Source organism: Sturnira hondurensis, unplaced genomic scaffold, assembly GCF_014824575.4.
Source record: "Sturnira hondurensis isolate 20B ecotype Veracruz unplaced genomic scaffold, ASM1482457v3 Scaffold0015509, whole genome shotgun sequence".
Taxonomy (NCBI): domain Eukaryota; kingdom Metazoa; phylum Chordata; class Mammalia; order Chiroptera; family Phyllostomidae; genus Sturnira; species Sturnira hondurensis.
The window spans coordinates 9,969,398-9,987,473 of record NW_028088140.1 but is presented as its reverse complement, the minus strand read 5'-3'; the positions used below and the strand labels follow the sequence as shown (position 1 = coordinate 9,987,473).

Below are 18,076 nucleotides of genomic sequence, written 5' to 3'. Positions count from 1 at the left end.
TACAAGACAATATGAAATGTAATAATACCTGAATAACAGGGATACCAGAGAAGAAGAAGAACAAGGGATAGAAAACCCACTTGAAAGAGTAAGAATGGGAAACTTCCCTAATTTGATGAGAGAAAACGCCACACAAATCCAGGAATAACAGAGTCCCAATCAAAAGGAACCCAAAGAGGCCCACTTCAAGACACATCATCATTAAAATGGCAAAATTCCAAGATAGAGAGAGAATCTTAAAGGCAGCAAGGGAGAAAAAAAGAAGTAACATACAAGGGAGCCCCAATAAGGTTAGCTACTGACTTCTCAATGGAAACACTGCAAGAAAGAAGAGAATGGCAAGAAATATTCCAAGTAATGAGAACCAGAGGCCTACAACCAAGGCTACTGTACCCAGCAAGGCTCTCAATCAAGATAGAAGGCCAAATAAAGAGCTTCCAAGACAAAAGAAGTCTAAAAGAATATGCCTCCACCAAACCAGGTCTTCAAGAAATACTAAAAGGACTGCTTTAAGGAAAGGAAGGAAAAAAGAGAGAGAGAGGGGAACACAGGTAAAATAATGGAAATGAATAAGTACTTATCAATAATAACCTTAAATGTAAATGGATTAAATGCTCCAATCAAAAGACATAGAATAGCTGAATGGATAAGAAAGCTTGACCCACACATATGCTGCCTACAGGAGACCCACCTCGGGACAAAAGACCATCACAGACTAAAAGTGAAGGGCTGGAAACAAATTTTTCACGCAAACAAACAAGAAAAAAAAAAGCCAGGGTAGCAATTCTCATATCAGACAAAGTAGACTTCAAAAAAAGACCATCAAGAGAGACCCAGAAGGTCACTTCATAATACTCAAGGGAAGAATCCACCAACAAGACATTAACATAGTAAATATATATGCACCCAATATAGGAGCACCCAAATATATAAAGAAAATCTTAGAGGACTTCAAGAAGGATATTGTCAACAACACAATTATAGTAGGGAATTTTAACAGTCCACTGTCAAAAATGGACAGATCCTCCAAACAAAATATCAACAAAAATATTGTGGCATTAAACAATGCCCTGGATGAAATGGACTTAACTGATATATATACAGCCCTTCATCCCAAAGAAGCTAAGTACACATTCTTTTCAAATGCACATGGAAAATTTTCAATGATAGGACACAAAATGAGACTCAACAAATTCAAGAAAATTGGATCATACCAAGCACTTTCTCCGACCACAAGGGACTGAAATTGGAAACCAACCCCACAGGAAAAAAATCAAAACACCCAAAATCATGGAGACTGAATGGCATGCTATTAAACAATGAATGGGTCAAGAATGAAATTAGGGAAGAAATGAAAAAGTTTCTAGAAACACATGAAGATGAACTCACAACAACACAAAACTTATGGGACACAGCAAAAGCGGTCCTAAGAGGGAAGTTCATAGCAATACAGGCTTACCTAAAGAAGACAGAAACATTTCGAACAAACAACCTACCCTACGCCTACAAGAACTCGAGGAACAACAACAAAGACAGCCGATGGCAAGTAGAAGGAAGGAAATAACCAAGATCAGAGCAGAATTAAATGACATAGAGACTAAAAGCACAATTCTAAGGATCAATGAATCCAGGAGCTAGTTCTTTGAAAAGATAAACAAAATAGACAAACCTTTAAGTAGGCTCATCAAGGAAAGAAGAGAGAGGACACAAATAAACACAATCAGAAATGAAAGAGGAGAGATAACAACTGACACCACAGAAATAGAAGGGATTGTAAAAAACTACTATGCAGAACTCTATGCCAAGAAATTTGAAAGCCTGGGTGAAATGGACAAATTTCTGGAAAAATATAATCTTCCAAAACTTTTCTACTGTTCAGAAGTAGAAAGCCTGAACAGACCAATAACAGCAGATGAAATTGAAGCAGTAATCAAAAAACTCCTGTCACACAAACACCCTGGACCAGATGATTTCACAGGAGAATTCTACAAAGCATTTAAGGAAGAGCTATCTCTTATTCTTCGCAGACTATTCCAAACAATCCAAAAGGAGGGAAAACTCCCCAACTCTTTTTATGAAGCCAGCATCATCCTAATTCCAAAACCAGATAGAGACACAACAAAGAAAGAAAACTTCAGGCCAATATCACTGATGGACATAAACGCTAAAATCCTCAACAAAATATTGGCGAATCGCATCCAGCAATATATTAAAAAGATCATACACCATGACCAAGTGGAATTCATCCCAGGGATGCAAGGATGGTTCAATATTCACAAATCAGTAAATGTAATACATCACATAAACAAAAGCAAAGACAAAAAACACATGATCCTATCAATAGATGCGGAAAAATCTTTTGATAAGGTACAATACCCATTTGTTATAAAAACACTCAGCAAAGTGGGAATAGAGGGAGCATTCCTCAATATAATAAAGGCCATATATGACAGACCTACAGCCAACATCATACTCAATGGGCAACAACTAAAAGCTTTTCCACTAAGATCAGGAACAAGACAAGGTTGTCCACTTTCACCACTTCTATTCAATATAGTATTGGAAGTTTTAGCCACAGCAATCAGACAAGAAAATAAAATAAAAGGCATCCAAATCGAAAAGGAGGAAATAAAACTGTCATTGTTTACAGATGACATGATAGTATACATGGAAAATCCTATAGACTCTACCCCAAAACTGCTCAACATAATAAATGGATTTGGCAAAACAGGAGGATACAAAGTCAATATCCAGAAATCAAAGGCATTTTTGATGCCTTGAAGCAGCAGAAGCTGAAATGAAGCAGCAGAAGCTGAAATCAAGAAAAAATTTCATTCAATATAGCAAAAAGATAAATAAAATATCTGGGAATAAACCTAACCAAGGAGGTAAAAGACTTGTATGCTGAAAACTACACAACACTGAAGAAAGAAATCAAGGAAGACACAAACAAATGGAAACAAATGCCGTGTTTATGGATTGGCAGAATTAAGATCATCAAAATGTCCATACTACCCAAAGCAATTTACAGATTCAATGCAATACCTATTAAAGTACCAATGGCATATTTCACACACATAGAACAATCACTTCAAAAATTTATATGGAACCATAAATGACCCCGAATAGCAGCTGCAAAGTTGAGAAAGAAGAACAAAGTAGGAGGGATCACAATGCCTGATATCAAACTGTATTACAAGGCCACTGTAATCAAAACAGCCTGGTACTGGCATAAAAACAGGCACATAGACCAATGGAACAGAACAGAGAGCCCAGAATTAAACCCAAGTCTCTATGGTCAACTAATATTCTACAAAAGTGGCAACAACATAAAATGGAGTAAAAATAGCCTCTTCAACAAATGGTGCTGGGAGAACTGGACAGATACCTGCAAAAAAATGAAACTTGAGCACCAACTTACACCATACACAAAAATAAATTCAAGGTGGATAAAAGAGGTAAATATAAGCCGTGACACCATTAAAGTCCTAGAGGAGAACATTGGCAGGAAAATATCAGATATTCCACGCAGCAACATTTTTACTGACATGTCCCCAGAGCAAGGGACATAAAGGAAAGAGTAAGCAAATGGGATCTCATCAAAATAAAAGGCTTCTGCACAACTAAAGAAAACAGTATTAAGATAAAGAGAGAACCAACTGTTTGGGGAAACATATTTGCCAATGATACCTCAGACAAAGGTTTAATCTCCAAAATATACAAAGAACTTACATGACTTCAGTCTAAGAAGTCAAGCAACCCAATTGAAAAATGGTCAAAGGACTTGAACAGATACTTCTCCAAGGAGGACATACAGAGAATCCAGAGACACATGAAAAGATGCTCAATATTGCTAGCTATCAGAGAGATGCAAATTAAAATCACAATGAGATACCACTTTACACCAGTCAGAATGGCCATCATAAACAAAGCAACAATCAACAAGTGTTGGAGAGGTTGTGGGGAAAAGGGGACCCTAGTTCACTGTTGGTGGAATCGCAGACTGGTACAACCACTATGAAAAACAATAGGAAATTTTCTAAGAAAACTAAAAATGAATATGCCTTTTGACCCAGCAATTCCACTGTTAGGAGTATATCCTAAGAACCCTAAAACACCAATCCAAAAGAACCTATGCACATCAATGTTCATAGCAGCACAATTTACAATAGCCAAGAGTTGGAAGCAACCTAGATGCCCATCAGTAAATGACTGGATCAAAAAGCTATGGTACATTTACACAATGGAATTCTATGCAGCAGAAAGAAAGAAGGAGCTCCTACCCTTTACAACATCATGGATGGAACTGGAAAGCATTATGCTGAGTGAAATAAGCCAGGCAATGAAAGACAAATACCATATGATCTCACCTTTAACAGGAACCTAAACAACAAAACAAACAAACAAGCAAAATATGACCCAAGACACTGAAATACAGAAGAGGCTGACAGGGACCAGAGTGGGGAGGGGAGAGAATTTCAGGGGAAAAGGGGAAGGATTCACAGGAACAAGTATAAAGGACACATGGACAAAATCTATGGGGGGGTGTGGAATGGGACGGAGGTGGGGAGCACTGGGGGGGGGGCTGGGATGGGAGTATAAGACAGAAAACTGTACTTGAATAATAATTGAATAAATTTTAAAAAAAGAAAAAATAATAAAATGTAGATCCCTGAACCCCAGAATAGCAGAATATCTGGAGGCGAGGCCTGGGAGTCGGTGTTCTTCAAAGCTCTCCAGCCAGTTCTCACAGATTGAAAACTAATAGCTGAGCTAAGTGCAAGGGGAGGTGGGGTCCAGACCACGTGGAAGCTGTTAAAATGTGAGCCCAGTGACTCATAGGCCACCAGGGCAGCAGCTCATGGAGGCACATGCATCCCCACCAGCTTTTGTGGGAGCTGATTTTGTGGTGGGAATGGTGAGGAAGGATGGATGGTGGTGCAGACAGATGCTGCACCCCCCAGCCACACAGAGACACACATACTTCATGCCTTCCTCCTTGCAATCGCCACCACAGGGTGGCAGTGTTTAATGGGCAGCTGTTGCCCTGGGGTTCTCAGATTCTAGGAGGAAAAATCTCAGCATTTTCTGCAGAACCCCCAGATGGAAGGAAGAAGCTGTGTTGGATGGCGGAAAGGCACTATTAGCCCCTAGCAGACAGATGTCTTCCCCGCTGTAGGCTCGGGTTGGACCAGGCAGCCTCTCAGGACTCTGCACCCTGACACTCTCTGCCAAGGACCTGAGCAGAGATGGCCCGCAGTCGGTCTCCACAGGCTCTGAAGTTGCTCAGGGATGTCAGGACACTGAGCATCAGTTCTGGTTGGCTTTAGAACACAGTTCACAATGACTGCTTCTCCCATGCCTCCCAGAGAATCTTCCTGGCAGGGCCTGTGCCTTCTGGGGCAGATGGCTGGACCAAGGCTGCGCTCTCCAACAAACCTCAGGGGACTCCCATCATCCTGGAATCACCCACTATCCTGTTCCTCCCCGTGGCATGATTATTTCTGGCCCTTAGGTAGAAGCTTCGGCCTGCACCTTGACCTCTGTTGTTTTTCCTCACTTCTCATCCTTTTCCGTTACTTCTATTATTTTGTAGCATCTACCTGCACTTAAAATCTCCCCTTCCCTGTTCTCTTTGTCACTCTGGAATTCTTGTGGGGAGCAGATTGTTGACAGTTTTTCAAATTCATCCTGTTGCCTTCACCCAGAACAGCCAACTACGATCTCTCCTCTTTGATCATCTTTAAGGTGAGAAAGAGCACGTGTTTCTGGGTGGTATTTTCTGGTGTGCAACCTCCTCATATTACAGAAGGCAAAACTGAGACCACAAAGGGACTTGCTCCATGTTTCCACAACTACGAAGAGCAGGTATTTTGGCTTCCTGCTCGGGAGGCCTCTCCCCTGCTCTGAGCCCTCTCCACTTCACTGGGGTGGGGGGTTCCTAACGCTAGTGGTGGGGGATCTTTTCTGTACTCTCATTCACTGAGTACTATTCTTAGTGCCGCACTTAGTGTATAATGACAATCTTCTCAATCCTGTGATATTAACCATTATCCTGTTATTTTTCTATCCTGTTATTTTTTATTGTATGTATATAGGAAACTGAAGCTCACAAGAGAGGTGGCCCTGCAGGGGGACTAGGCACGTCAAATTCCTTGCTGGTATCTCCAGGTCCAGGCAAGCCTGCCGGCTTCCTCTCTCAACATCCAGCCCTGATGGGTCTTCCTGGAGGCTGCTACCTTACCCAGATGCCTGATGGGAGCCTGTGAAGGGTCGAGGGGGGACAACCAGCCACAGCCAGTCATATGTGAGGAGTCACTTCATTGTCAGTAGTCAGCATGAGTCTGTGTGGCCACCCTGCAGTTTCAGAGCTGGCTGGGCACACGGGTCACAGCAGCAGACTAAATCCTTGACCTCCTACCTTCCCCTTTCTGGTCTGCCCTTCCTCCCTCTCTCCTTCCCTTTCTTACTCCTTTCCTCCCCCCTTCCTTTCCTCCCTCCCTTCCTTCCAACATGCATTTCATACCTCCTGTGTACAAGATGCTATGCTAGGGACCTGGTGAAAGTACAAACAACACAAACACAGATACTGTCCTGATGAGAGAGAAAAACCAGGTTTAAAGTAATCATTTCATTTTAAGCGTGACAAGTCCTATGTAGAGAAAAACAGGGTTCTACGAGAGGACAAAGGAGACATAATTTTATTTTATATTGGTATGCCCAGAGAGGCCTCTTTGAGGATGTGACTTTTGAGATGGAACATGACTTTTGATATGACTTGGAAGATGAGTAGGAGCTGACCAAGGGAAGAGGAGGAGTGGGGAAGAGCTCTCAGGCAGAATAGGGAAAGCATATATGCCAAGGCCCTATGGTAGCAAAGAACTCCCAAGGATCTAGAAAGGGTCAACAAAGTTGCAATGCAGAGAGTAAGGGGGGGTACAGAGAATGGCAGACTATGGGGCTGGGAAGGTGGGCGGGGGTTTGACCAGTCAAGGGCTTTGTAAGTCACAAGAAAAATTTTGGAGTTTGTAATGAACACAGTGGGAGACAATGGAAGGGTATAAGCAGAGGAGTGATATGATTCAGTTTGTTTCAAAAAGTCTTCTCTGGCTGTTGGGAGAGCATGAATAGAAAATGGAGGGCAGGGAACAAGAAAGAAGCAGGGGCTCAGCTGGATGCTACTACAGAGGTCCAAGTTAGAGAAGGTGGGGTTTGGGCTAAAGTGGAAGCAGTGGAGACACATTGAATGGACAACCTGAGATACGTCCCAGAGAAAGACCATGTGGAACTGGGTGATGGAGGTGTGTGGGAAGTGAGGAAACGGAGGAGTCAGTCATGAGTCTCAGGGCTCTGGCTTGGCACCTGGGGGCCTGGTGCTCATTATCAGGGTGAGCTGATGATAGGGTGGACACAGGTGCTGGAGGAGAGATGGAGACTTCAGTTTTGGACACACTATGTTTGAGATGTTCTTTCATACAGTATCAGTTTTTCCTCTCTACTAAATTATTCTCATTAGCACCTAAATTATTTTCTATTTTACAAATGAAAACCCTGCTTTGACCTTTTGCTTTCTAGAACCTACTCCTTTTCTCTATAACTCTTTAGAGCCAAACTTCTAGCCAAGCCATCCCTCCTATGCTGACTCAACTTTCTCAAACCCATTCACTTTCTTTCACCCAGCTCCAGCCAAACAGCTACCCACAGCATTCTGTTAAACCTCTTGTCAAGGCCACCACCAGCTGCCACATTGCTAAATATAATAGCACATTGCCAGGTCCAATGTCCTTGTTCCACCAGCCTCCTGGAAGCCCTCTACATGGTTTATCACTCCATTCCTAAAACATTCCTCTCTCTTGCTTCCACCACACCACTCTTCCCTAGGTTACTCTTTCCTCTTGGAGGCACCCTCTCCCATCACAGGTGTCCTCCCCCTCATCCACCTGCCCTCTAACGGGGGGCTGGCCGCTAGGCTCCCTTCTCCCCTTGACTGCTCTTCTCTAGGGGGCTTCACCCATTCCAAGTGCTCCCCATGCCAACTGCACGCTGACCACTCTTGTGTTTATCTCTTGTGATGAGTTTATCTTTATTACTTTATTATTGTTCCCTAACTAGTTATTGTTCTTTTCTGTTGATCTGTATTATTTATAAAAGACCATTTTAAGTAACTGCCTTGCTGCGTGTGGAGGGTTCATGTAAACTCAACTCTGTGCATTTGACTGGAACTTAATCAGCCCACTTCTGAGTCTGGCCTGTGGAATGTGTCTAGCTGCTCTTGTCTGAGTGTCAGTCATGGGCAATATTCACATGGCCACAGGTTGTGCTAGCATATCTGGAAGAGAACTCAGGTTGTATACACTTTATGTTTTACTTGGCATTTAATATTCTAACTTGTTCTCAGTAAATATTTGATGATGTCTGGTTTGAGGAATTCTTCAAATTAAAGTCCCCAAATCCAGCATCTTCCTCCCCTCTGAAACGGAAGATATATGGACGTTTATTTAGTGTAATTTGCACACATGCTTGTCCTGGGCCCGAAACACAAACACACCATGTGCAGAGACTGAGTGCACTGAGATCGCAGTGCTCAGGAGGCTGTCCACTGGGGTCTGGCCGCCAGGCCCACTGCTTCTCCATGCCTCTGGGCTCCATGGACTCGTACCCTCCCTGAGGCCACAGCTGAGATTTAGGGCATCATTCTCTCCACAACATGACTACAAGAGCCTCCTAACCAGCCTCACTGCCTCCAAATCATCTCCAGAACAACCCTTGTAGGATACCATTGGCCCTGTCACTCACTCCTCTGATTATATTTTTTTTTCAAGGGCTTCCTGTGTCCCATATAGAAAATCTGGGTTCCTCAGCAAAACCACCAGGCACTGCTAGCTTCCCAGCTTCTTCTGCCCCTTTGGCTCCCCTCCTGCTGGCTCACTATCCTGCCTCCACACTTTTGCACACGGTGTTCTTTCTTCCTGCCCCCCACCTCTGACCTTCTAGGTCTCTGATTAGTCGTCAGTCTCTCCAGGAGTTTTCCTTGACCCCACCCAATGCTGGACATGTATTCTGTCTACCAGTGCACTTGTATCCCATGTCTTAACAGTTCCCTGCCTGTCTTCCCACGAGGCTATTGCTCCTGCAGGAAGAGGCAGTGCTCTGAATCCTGCATCCCTGCCATATTTATGAATCCAATAAACATTTGTAGGATGAGTGAATGAGTGAGACCCTGGGCAACGTAGATGGCTGTGGAAGGACCCAGCAGCCAGTGCCTTTGGAAGCTCTGGCTGGTGATCCAGGATCTCTGGGCCTACTGGCTTGCTGTGCAAAACCATCTGGAGCTGACCTGACGCTTAGATGAGCCGCTAGGGTCATGGGCCTGTAGATTCCAGATGGCAGACAGCGTGGCAGTGTGGAGTGCACGTCCTTCCCTCTTCCCGCAGCTGCACAGGCAAGTGAGTGATGATATCCAAGCAAACTGACTGACTGACTGACTAGGGGCTGACTAGATGGCTTCCACTTGACCTCGTCTGGACCTGCCTCGGCAAGGGCCACTGATGGGCTAGTGCACTGAGATTGGTGTGGGGCGGTTTCTGTGCAGGCCTCCCTCTTTCCTGTGGGCATCTGGGTATCTGCAGCAGCTGCAGCGAGTACCCCACAAGGGTGGGGGAAACATCAGCACAGATGTTCCCTACATCTGTATGTAAAGAGATAACTGAGAAAAAAATGGCTCAACACTGATCTGTGTGTGGAATCAGTTGGTATTGCAGGTAGATCAAAATAAATTTCGTCATCTTGACTATTTCATGACTGTTAGACAGTGTCTGGGAGACAAAGGAACTGGTTGGGAGCCGAAACTAGATAATGATATCTGCAGGGATCTTTAACTGGCCTGAAGAGAGAGCAGACAAAGATCTGGAAGTTGAGGTGCAGGCCAAGACCAGGCGGAGGTATATGCACTGCAGACCTGGGACCTGTGGTCTGGGTGGAAACTGACTTCAGGTCAGGAGGAGGGTGGAAAACAAAACCGCCCAGTACCATGGGATGTAGAAAACCTTGTTTTATTTTTTGCAGTCCTTGGCTCATAAAACTCAGTGAAAAATATCCCCATTCACCAGAGTTATTTTTGTTGGTCGGAACTCATAACATGGCCAACAAAGGTCAGGGCTTTTCAGAAAAGTGCAAAGTGGACGAGAAAATGGAGTGGAAGGAAGCTGATGTAGGAGGACCTGCCAGCATTTCTGGTGATGACATGAGGACAAAGAAAATCTTGTTTGAGGGTGTTTACGGGAGATGGCTGCCAGTCACACCTTGAGGATTCAGGAACCAAAATAATTCAGCTTCAACTACCCAATCACATTAGAAGTCAGTGTGGATTCCTGAGATGATTTTTCTTTTGCTGGGCCTGGCAGCATCCCTGATTGCCAGCGGACCTCAAACTTGAGTGGGCATCCAAATCACCTGGCAGGCTTGTTAACATACAAAGTGCTGGCCCCATAGTTGCTGATGCAGAAGGTGGGGGTGGGGTCCGAGAATTGTTGCCACAATCAAGTTTCCAGGTGCTGCTGCTGCTGCCGCTGCCACCGCAGCCACCGCAGTTTGGGGCCACATCTGAGGACCACTGCTCTGTGAGTGACAGTGGGTGAGATGGGATGTCAGGCCTTTGGTGTCAGGTGCCCTTGGGTTTGAATCTGGTTTCTATCATTCAGCTGTTCATTCACTTAGCCTCTCTGTGCCTCACTTTCCCCACCTGTAGAATGGAGCTGATATCTATAATACCTAATGGGCCGGGTGGCAGACTTTTAAAGGAGACAATGTATGTAGAGTTCCTAGCATAGAACAGAGCTTAATAAATGATAATATTCATTACATACCTGGAAACCAAGTCTGAATTGACATGCCAGGTAAGTAAGAGGACTTGAAGTTCCTTCCTTCCAGCACAGGCATTAAGGCCCTTTCCCTCACCATCAGTTAACTCTGCCCAAAATCACACCATTAGACACGCCCACTGACCATTTAAACTGCACATACACCAGAGAGAGGAAAGTGAATCTGGCACAGACTTCATAAGGTTTATGGATCAGTTTCCCAGGCCCGCCTTCTTCTCGGATGAGAGGGTCAGAGCATAGCAAATAAAAGTGAGTCAAAGGATAGTACCTGATTCCATTCAATTTCTCTGCCACTGGCCAGGGGACTGTCCTTTCTTCTCTCTGAGCCTCGGTTTCTACCTGGGAAAATGAGAGGGCTGGACTCGCTGAACATCTGAGGGGTCTTCCAGCAGCATGAGTCACACTGACGGGGACTATAAAGGCATGAAGGCCGCACTTCTCTGGGGATGAAGTACAGATGCAGGAGACGTTGGCCTAAGAGCTCAGCTCCGGAACATTCTGCCTGGCTTCAGGTCTCAGCCATCGATTAGCTGTGTGAGTGTGGACAAGCCACCTGACCTCCGTTCCTCAGTTCCTTCACTCGACACAGTTTCACAGCACTCACCTCAGAGTTGCTGCGAAGATGAGATGAGGTTTTGCATGTTATGGGCTTTGGAACAGTGCCTGCTGACACAGCAAATGCTTGATATTATATGTGAGCTGTCATTGTTGTTTCTCAAGGCCTGCTCACTCATCTACAGTCACCCTAAAAACCCTCAGGAGAGGGAAACTCCCAGGAAACCTCTTCTTAAGTCCCACTTCTAAGAGCGGCCAGTTTCAGCCACACCTGAATATCACATGGGGCTTGAGAGAGACCCCTCCAGGACTAAGGCCTGAGTGACCAGGAAGGAATTGGGCAGTAGGTATGTTCATTTGGGGGGAAAGCCCAGTTTGTATGATAAATGTGACCAAGCCAAAGGGAGTCTCAACTCTGGACTTGTTCACCCCACATTGGGGGTCCCAAGACCTCCACAGGAGTAAATGGCTCTTAAATGCTCATGACTCTTTACTGTTAAGGGGAAGGGGACTCTTTCATCTATGTGTTGTGTGTATGTACCTGTGGGGGGGCAGTAGGTGAGGGGGGTAGGTGGATGGGTGGGTTGGGGATGGGGGAAGGGCACTGGAGAGGTAGGAGGTCAAGGCTATAAACCCCAAAACATCACTTTTAGAAGAGACCTCCTCTTCCATTCCTCTGGGTGGTGGCAGGGTCTGGTTTTCAGAGCAGTGGAAATAACCCCAAGTCTCTATCCCTTTCTGCCTCGGGCCTCTCTGCACCTTCCCCCAGACACACCAGGGCCCTCAGACTATCTTCCTCGTGGAATTCCTCAACTGTTCTGAGGCCCCACACGGCACTATGGGCAGGATGTTCTCAAATAATGTCTTCCTAGTGATGAAAGGCCCTCCAGCCTGTTGAGTTTGACAGACAATCTGTCTTCATTTCTGAATGTCCCCTAAAAAGAACAAATCTGTTACGCGCTGGCCAACACATTTCTATGAAAATGAAATCTGACTAAAATGGCAAACTGTAATCTCTAACAAAGAATGAATTAGACACAGAGAAAAGGAACACTCAGGAAATTTCCTTCTGGCAGCTCACGCCAAAAGCCGCCCTTCATGCATTTCTGTGGTAATCACAGATACCGATGCCCTCTGTGTGTGAGACCCACAATGAGAGAGACCACCCGGGCAAGGAAGGAGACTTCTCACTGCCGCCATGGCGCAGACCCCATTCACCGGCCTTCAACCCCACTGAAGTGAATAGAAAGGAAATAGAGCAGAGCCAAATTTCCCAGCCATGTGAAAACCGCAGGAGCAGCTCTCAGGCCCACAGGGTCTTAATCCCAGCTGCTGTCTGGACCCTGCTGCTGGGCCAGCCACTGCCCTTCTCTCCTCAGCACTGGGAGGACTTCCCCAGAGTCCAGCCTGGTCCCCAAATGAGCTCCCTCCCTTCCCCAGAAGCCCACAAATTCTTGCTGTCTGAGGAGTGGACTTGGTCTCAAACCAAACCTGAGGAATCTGTGGTTTCCCTGTGTTGGGGGTGGGGCATATATGTGTGTGTGTTGGGGGGAAGGTGTCTATCTAATGCCTTGTGCTTTCAAGTGGGAAAGATAATAATAGAAATGGCTAAAGTTTTAAAAAGAACTTTCTAAGCGTCAGGTGCTAAGTTAAGTACTTTATACGCATTTAAAAGATCTAATTCATATTATTCCCACTTGGCAAATGAAAGTAAGGCTGGTTTCTCTTTAAAAAATCAAAACACCCTTTCCACGTAAACACTAATGGACACGATCCTTTGAGCTCAGAATGCCACCTATTATTATTTGAATAGAGCCTGGTTGAAGACATTCCTCCTTGGAATGTGTCTTCTATGGAAGTAGGACACAAAAGGATAGAGTTCAGCTCCTATGAGCCCCGAGGGCCTGATTCTGGAGGCAAATGTTACTGCTTCTGTGATGTTGATGCTTCTGTGATTCTCAGACACAGGTCAGAGCTGAGGCAGATGCTGATAGCCCTTCTTCCTGTCCCCACGGGCAAAGAATTAGGATGGGTCTCAGGGGTCCCACCTTCTCTCCTTCCAGAGGCTGTCAGCCTCTCCCCTTCCTGTCCTCCTGCTTCCTGGAGAGTGTTGTGGCTTGGGTTGTCTCACTCTCCAGGGGGATGGGTGATTTACGTCCTTTTACTCAGCAAACAGCTTTGTACAGAATGGATGCAACTTGCTGAATGTCACCAGGTGGGGGCACGGGAGCTGTGTAGAATCCCAATGAAGCCTTTCAGGCCTGGGCAAAATGGCACTGGTGACTTTTCTTATGTGTTTTCTCTGGTGAGAGTAAGACACAGGCAGAAGGCCCTGAAAGGTAGCAGGACGGTTGGCTTGAGAAGCAGGGAAATGCCAAACCGCCCAGTGCCTGGCTCTTCCTGCTACTCCACCTTCTCTCTTCTGGCCCTTTACTGAAGACAAATTGGGTGGTCAGCAAACTGTGGACTCCGGGAAGGAGGGCTCCTTTCTGCTTGCAGAGGCTGAACACGCTGGGACCTCAGAGCCCAGGGCTTGCATGGCTGCAGGACAAAGTATGAGGGACCAAGGCATTCACTGGGGTAGAACTAGAGCTCAGCCCTGTCCTGGGTGTTGCTCAAACCCTCAGTGTCCGCTGGAGCTTGACCAGCTCCCCTGCCTCCCTTTCCAGGCTCTTCCATTCTTCTTCCCAGTTGACACCTGGTCTGTAAGTTCCTTGAGGTCATGAGCCATTCCTAATCCTCCCTCCACACCCACCCCTGCCACAGAACCACCAGCTCAGCCCCATTTCCTACACAAGGTAGGCACTCAGTGTATACTGAGTGAATGATGAATGGTTGCCCTGTTCTCCCACGAGCTCGGGTGCCCCAGCACTATCCTGGAGCCTGAGGGATGCTTCGGCAGGATGACAAATCATAGCCTCCACATTTAGGGTGAGCGATGCACAATGCCAGTGGGCTACAAATGCAGTGAGCAATGGGAAAAATAATAGATTCACAGGGATTGGAGGGACCTCTGAGATCACACAGCCCAACCCTCTCGCTTTACGGGTAAGAAAACTGAGGCCTAGAGGACAAGTGCCTCCCAAAGCTGCACAGCGTGCTAGGGGCAGAGCCGGGTGCAGAGGCAGGCCCTTCCTCTGAGGTCCAGCCATCCCTCTGACCTACCACACTGCCTCCTCATCCCAGGCCTGAGCCTGCCTCAGCTGCCAGACCAGTCCTCAGCCTCCATCCCCTGCCAGCACAGGCTGCACGGCGGGTCTCAGTCTCCAGCCCACACACTCGGTCTCCCAGGGAAGATGGCAATTAGTTTTCATTGTGTTGGGCTGCGTGACCTGGGCTGGAGAACCATGTGTTCCCAGCATTCTAGGTCAATATGAGCCTGACAGGTTAAAATTCTAGGGCCAGGTGATGTGGGGACTTGGGAGGCAGAAGAGCATAGAGCAGACAGTCAGGGCCTGCCAGTGAAACAGTCGCCTCTGTCCTCAGAGCACACGGACAAAGCAGAGTCACCCGGGGGAGTGTGGGACAGAATCATAGGGCACGACACAGCCGTTCACTCTCCTACAGAGTGGAAAAGGGACAAACGCCACTGAAAAAGCCTGAGAGGTGAATCAAATGAAAACAAAACAGGGAAAGTAAGGTGCCTGGAAAACTCCATCTTTCTCTTCTTCCTGTCATTTTTGGGGCACCGTCAGCAGGGCTGGTGGTGAAGGGAAAGACGAGCCAGAGGTAAAGGGAGAAGAAAGGAGGGTGAGAGGGAAATGCCCACCTTCATCAGCTTACTTTCCTTTGCAAGGCACTCAGAGCATCTCAGCCATCGGATCTGAGGGGGACAGCAAACTGTCCAAAGCCACCAAGAGTTAGAGGCAGGAGCTGGGTTCTGGGGATTCCATGGTCCCTCAGATGGATCCAAGCCCCCACTCTTTGACTGCACTTGGTCAGCATGTTTAGGAATGTGACAAGGATTCCAAAGGGCAACTGGTCCACCCCTCATAACCCAGAATCCCCACTCTGCAGGTGCGTTAATGCAGGCCCAGAGGGCAGTGACCTGTCAGAAGACAGGGCACCAAGACTGTTCCTTAAACTGACCCAGGTCTCTGAGCTTCCACTCCAGGAACATTGACAACCTTGCCAGCTAGGCTGGGTGACTCTCATTCTTCCAAACCCTTGATGGGGAGCCCTCTGCCCCTGCGTAGCAGGCCCTTGCTGCTCCAAGAGCCAGGACAAAAAGGAGAGGCTCTCCTAGGACCCCAGGGGAAACAGTTCTGCTGACTGTATCCAAGGAGAAAGGAGGGAGGGAAGTGGGGCTGACTCCCTACGGAACGATGACCTTCAAGAACAACTGAGCTTAGGGATCAAGTGGAAGAGAGAGGGAACATCTGGGGAGTAGCAGGGGACTGGAGCACACTTCCTGGGGCCTCACCCTCTCTTTGCCAGGGGAGGGGTGCTGCAAGGCCCTGCTGCTCAGCCCCAAGTAATGCCACCTCTGCCCTGCAGCTCTGGCCTGTTCATACCCACAAAGTGGCACATTAGCCCTTGCACCCCACTCCACCTCCCATCTATTTGACTTTAAAGTAATTTTCTTTGATTGTTGTGATTTGGGTGGTCAGTGTATCATTGTGGTATTTTCCCATTTCAAACCCTCAGTCTAACCCCTTCATTTTTTTGGTCTCGTATTTGCCTCCCCTGGTATAAAAATGATCCTGGGTGGGGAACAGGCAGATGCCTGTGTGGGCCTGAAGGCTGGATGGGTGGAGGGGACAGGGTGGACTGAGGAGCCTGTCCCCCAGGTGGAGACGGCCCCAGCATGGGCAGTTCTCTTCTTTTCCAGACTTGTTCTCTTGCCCCTGAGGGTGGCCTTTCTGTCTCCTTTGACTATTTCTGTGCTGATGGCACCCTGCACACATCGTGCTCAATGAAAAACAGACTTTCCAAGGGAAATGGGCCAGTCAGAATGCAGGGATGGACTAAAGGTCATGGGAGTTGACAACTCCCTCCCATAGGGAGTTGTGGGTCCTGGGACCAAGCAAAGAGCTGTTAGGACCAGAGAGGGGATTTCTGGGAAATAGATGAGACTGCAGATACCCCGACTCTCTTCCCTGAGTCTTTCTGCAGCTGAGGACTCGACTCCTCCACATATCCTGGGCAGGGGAATGGAGGGAGGGCCAGGAGCCTGGGGTGGGAGAGGAACCCAGAGATCAGTGGGGCACTCACTCCAGCACATCGTGGTTGAACTGCTTCTTGCTGTTGCCCAGGAACTCTCCAATCATTTGCCGGCTGAGGCCTTTACGCTGGAGCAGGAAATGGGCCACTCCGATGGGGGTGTCAGGGATGAAGCCACGAGAGATCAGGAACTGGATGCCTTTGTCAGGGTTTCTGGGGGTGTGGATGGGGGTGGGGAGGAGTAGAGAGTGAGTCAAGGCCATCCATGATTTCTTTTCCTGTTCTTCTAGCCCACGGAATCCATAAACAGTGCCAGGAGGTCCTTGGAAAGAATCCTCAGGAAATGCCAGAACTCCTCCCATTGCAGAGGGGTTCCCCATGGCAAGCACCTTTCACCAGGGCCACAGTCTCCTGAACCTCCCCACGTAGGAGTGAAGACAGTGTGGGGCGGGAAGGGGGAAAAAGGAGGTCTAGCCAAATACAGTGAATTCCAGAGCAGGTAAAGAGGTGTTTTCTCTCTTCCTGTCTCACCCCCCTGGATCTTACCCTGAGGTTCCTAAGGCCTGCCAAGAGGTCCCCAAGGTCTTTTCTATCTGTGTCCTGTTGCCTATAGCTCCCCTGAAATCTGGAGAGGATGAGATTGGGAAGCAGCGGTGTGGTCTCCCCCATTGCCCTTCTTCCCTGTGGATGGTGAAGATACAAGAATCCTGTTCTGCAGCATTTACTTCCCCAGGCCTGAGTCTCTGTAGGTGGGTATGGGTGTGGGTGCTGTGTCTTAAGGCAATTGTGCCCATGGTGCAGTCTGCAAATCTACGCTGCTCCCCAAACTGTTTCTTACTGCTCCAGGATAAGATATGTGAAGGAACAGAGAGTAAGCATTTTGAACCTTTTATAACAGGGGTCCCCATCCCCAGGGCCCCAGGCTGTTAGGAACCTGCTGCAAGTGAAGGTCACCTGGGCTCCGCCCCTTCTCTCCCCTTCCATGCTCTAGGAAACCGGTCGCTGGTGCCAAAAATGTTGGGGACCACTGTTTTATAGTACTTTGACATTTTCAGGACAATCAAGCATGTTATTGTTTTTCTAGCAGTTCATTTTCATTGTATTTTACACAAGTATTGACCCACAATGTATCAGGTACAAACTCAAACCGGTTTTTCACTACAGATAGGGTGAGAACAACTGTCTTGAGGGATCCGAATAGCTGTGTGAGCATCTGTGTGCGTGCCCAAGTGATGACGCCATGGATGTGTCAGGTGGGGGCTGCGCTCACCAGAGGGCAGCCTGATGCAAAAGAAAGAGCAATGAATCGGGAGTCTGACAGACCCGGCTCACCTGTCTGCTACCTACCAGCTGTTTCACAGGGCACAGCTCACCTCCCTAGTGTGAGCCTACTTCCTTTCTATAAAATTGCATAACGACACTCTCTCTAATATTGTTAGAAGAGTATAGATGCAATTCTCCCTATGATATATGCTTCT

The 18,076-nt window shown here is 47.1% G+C and overlaps 1 protein-coding gene across 5 annotated transcripts in view; it reads right to left on the bottom strand.

The window, feature by feature from the left end:
• Positions 1-18,076, bottom strand: part of IQSEC3 (IQ motif and Sec7 domain ArfGEF 3) — a 122,706-nt gene that overhangs the window by 26,966 nt on the left and 77,664 nt on the right. For all 5 annotated transcript variants that reach the window (XR_005069210.1, XR_005069209.1, XR_005069211.1 and 2 more), the window contains exon 5: positions 16,650-16,811. Coding sequence is in view for 2 of the 5 variants with exons in the window: in XM_037064746.1 (XP_036920641.1) it covers positions 16,650-16,811 (162 nt within the window). In the remaining 3 variants the exon portion in view is untranslated. The remainder of the gene's footprint in view (positions 1-16,649; positions 16,812-18,076) is intronic.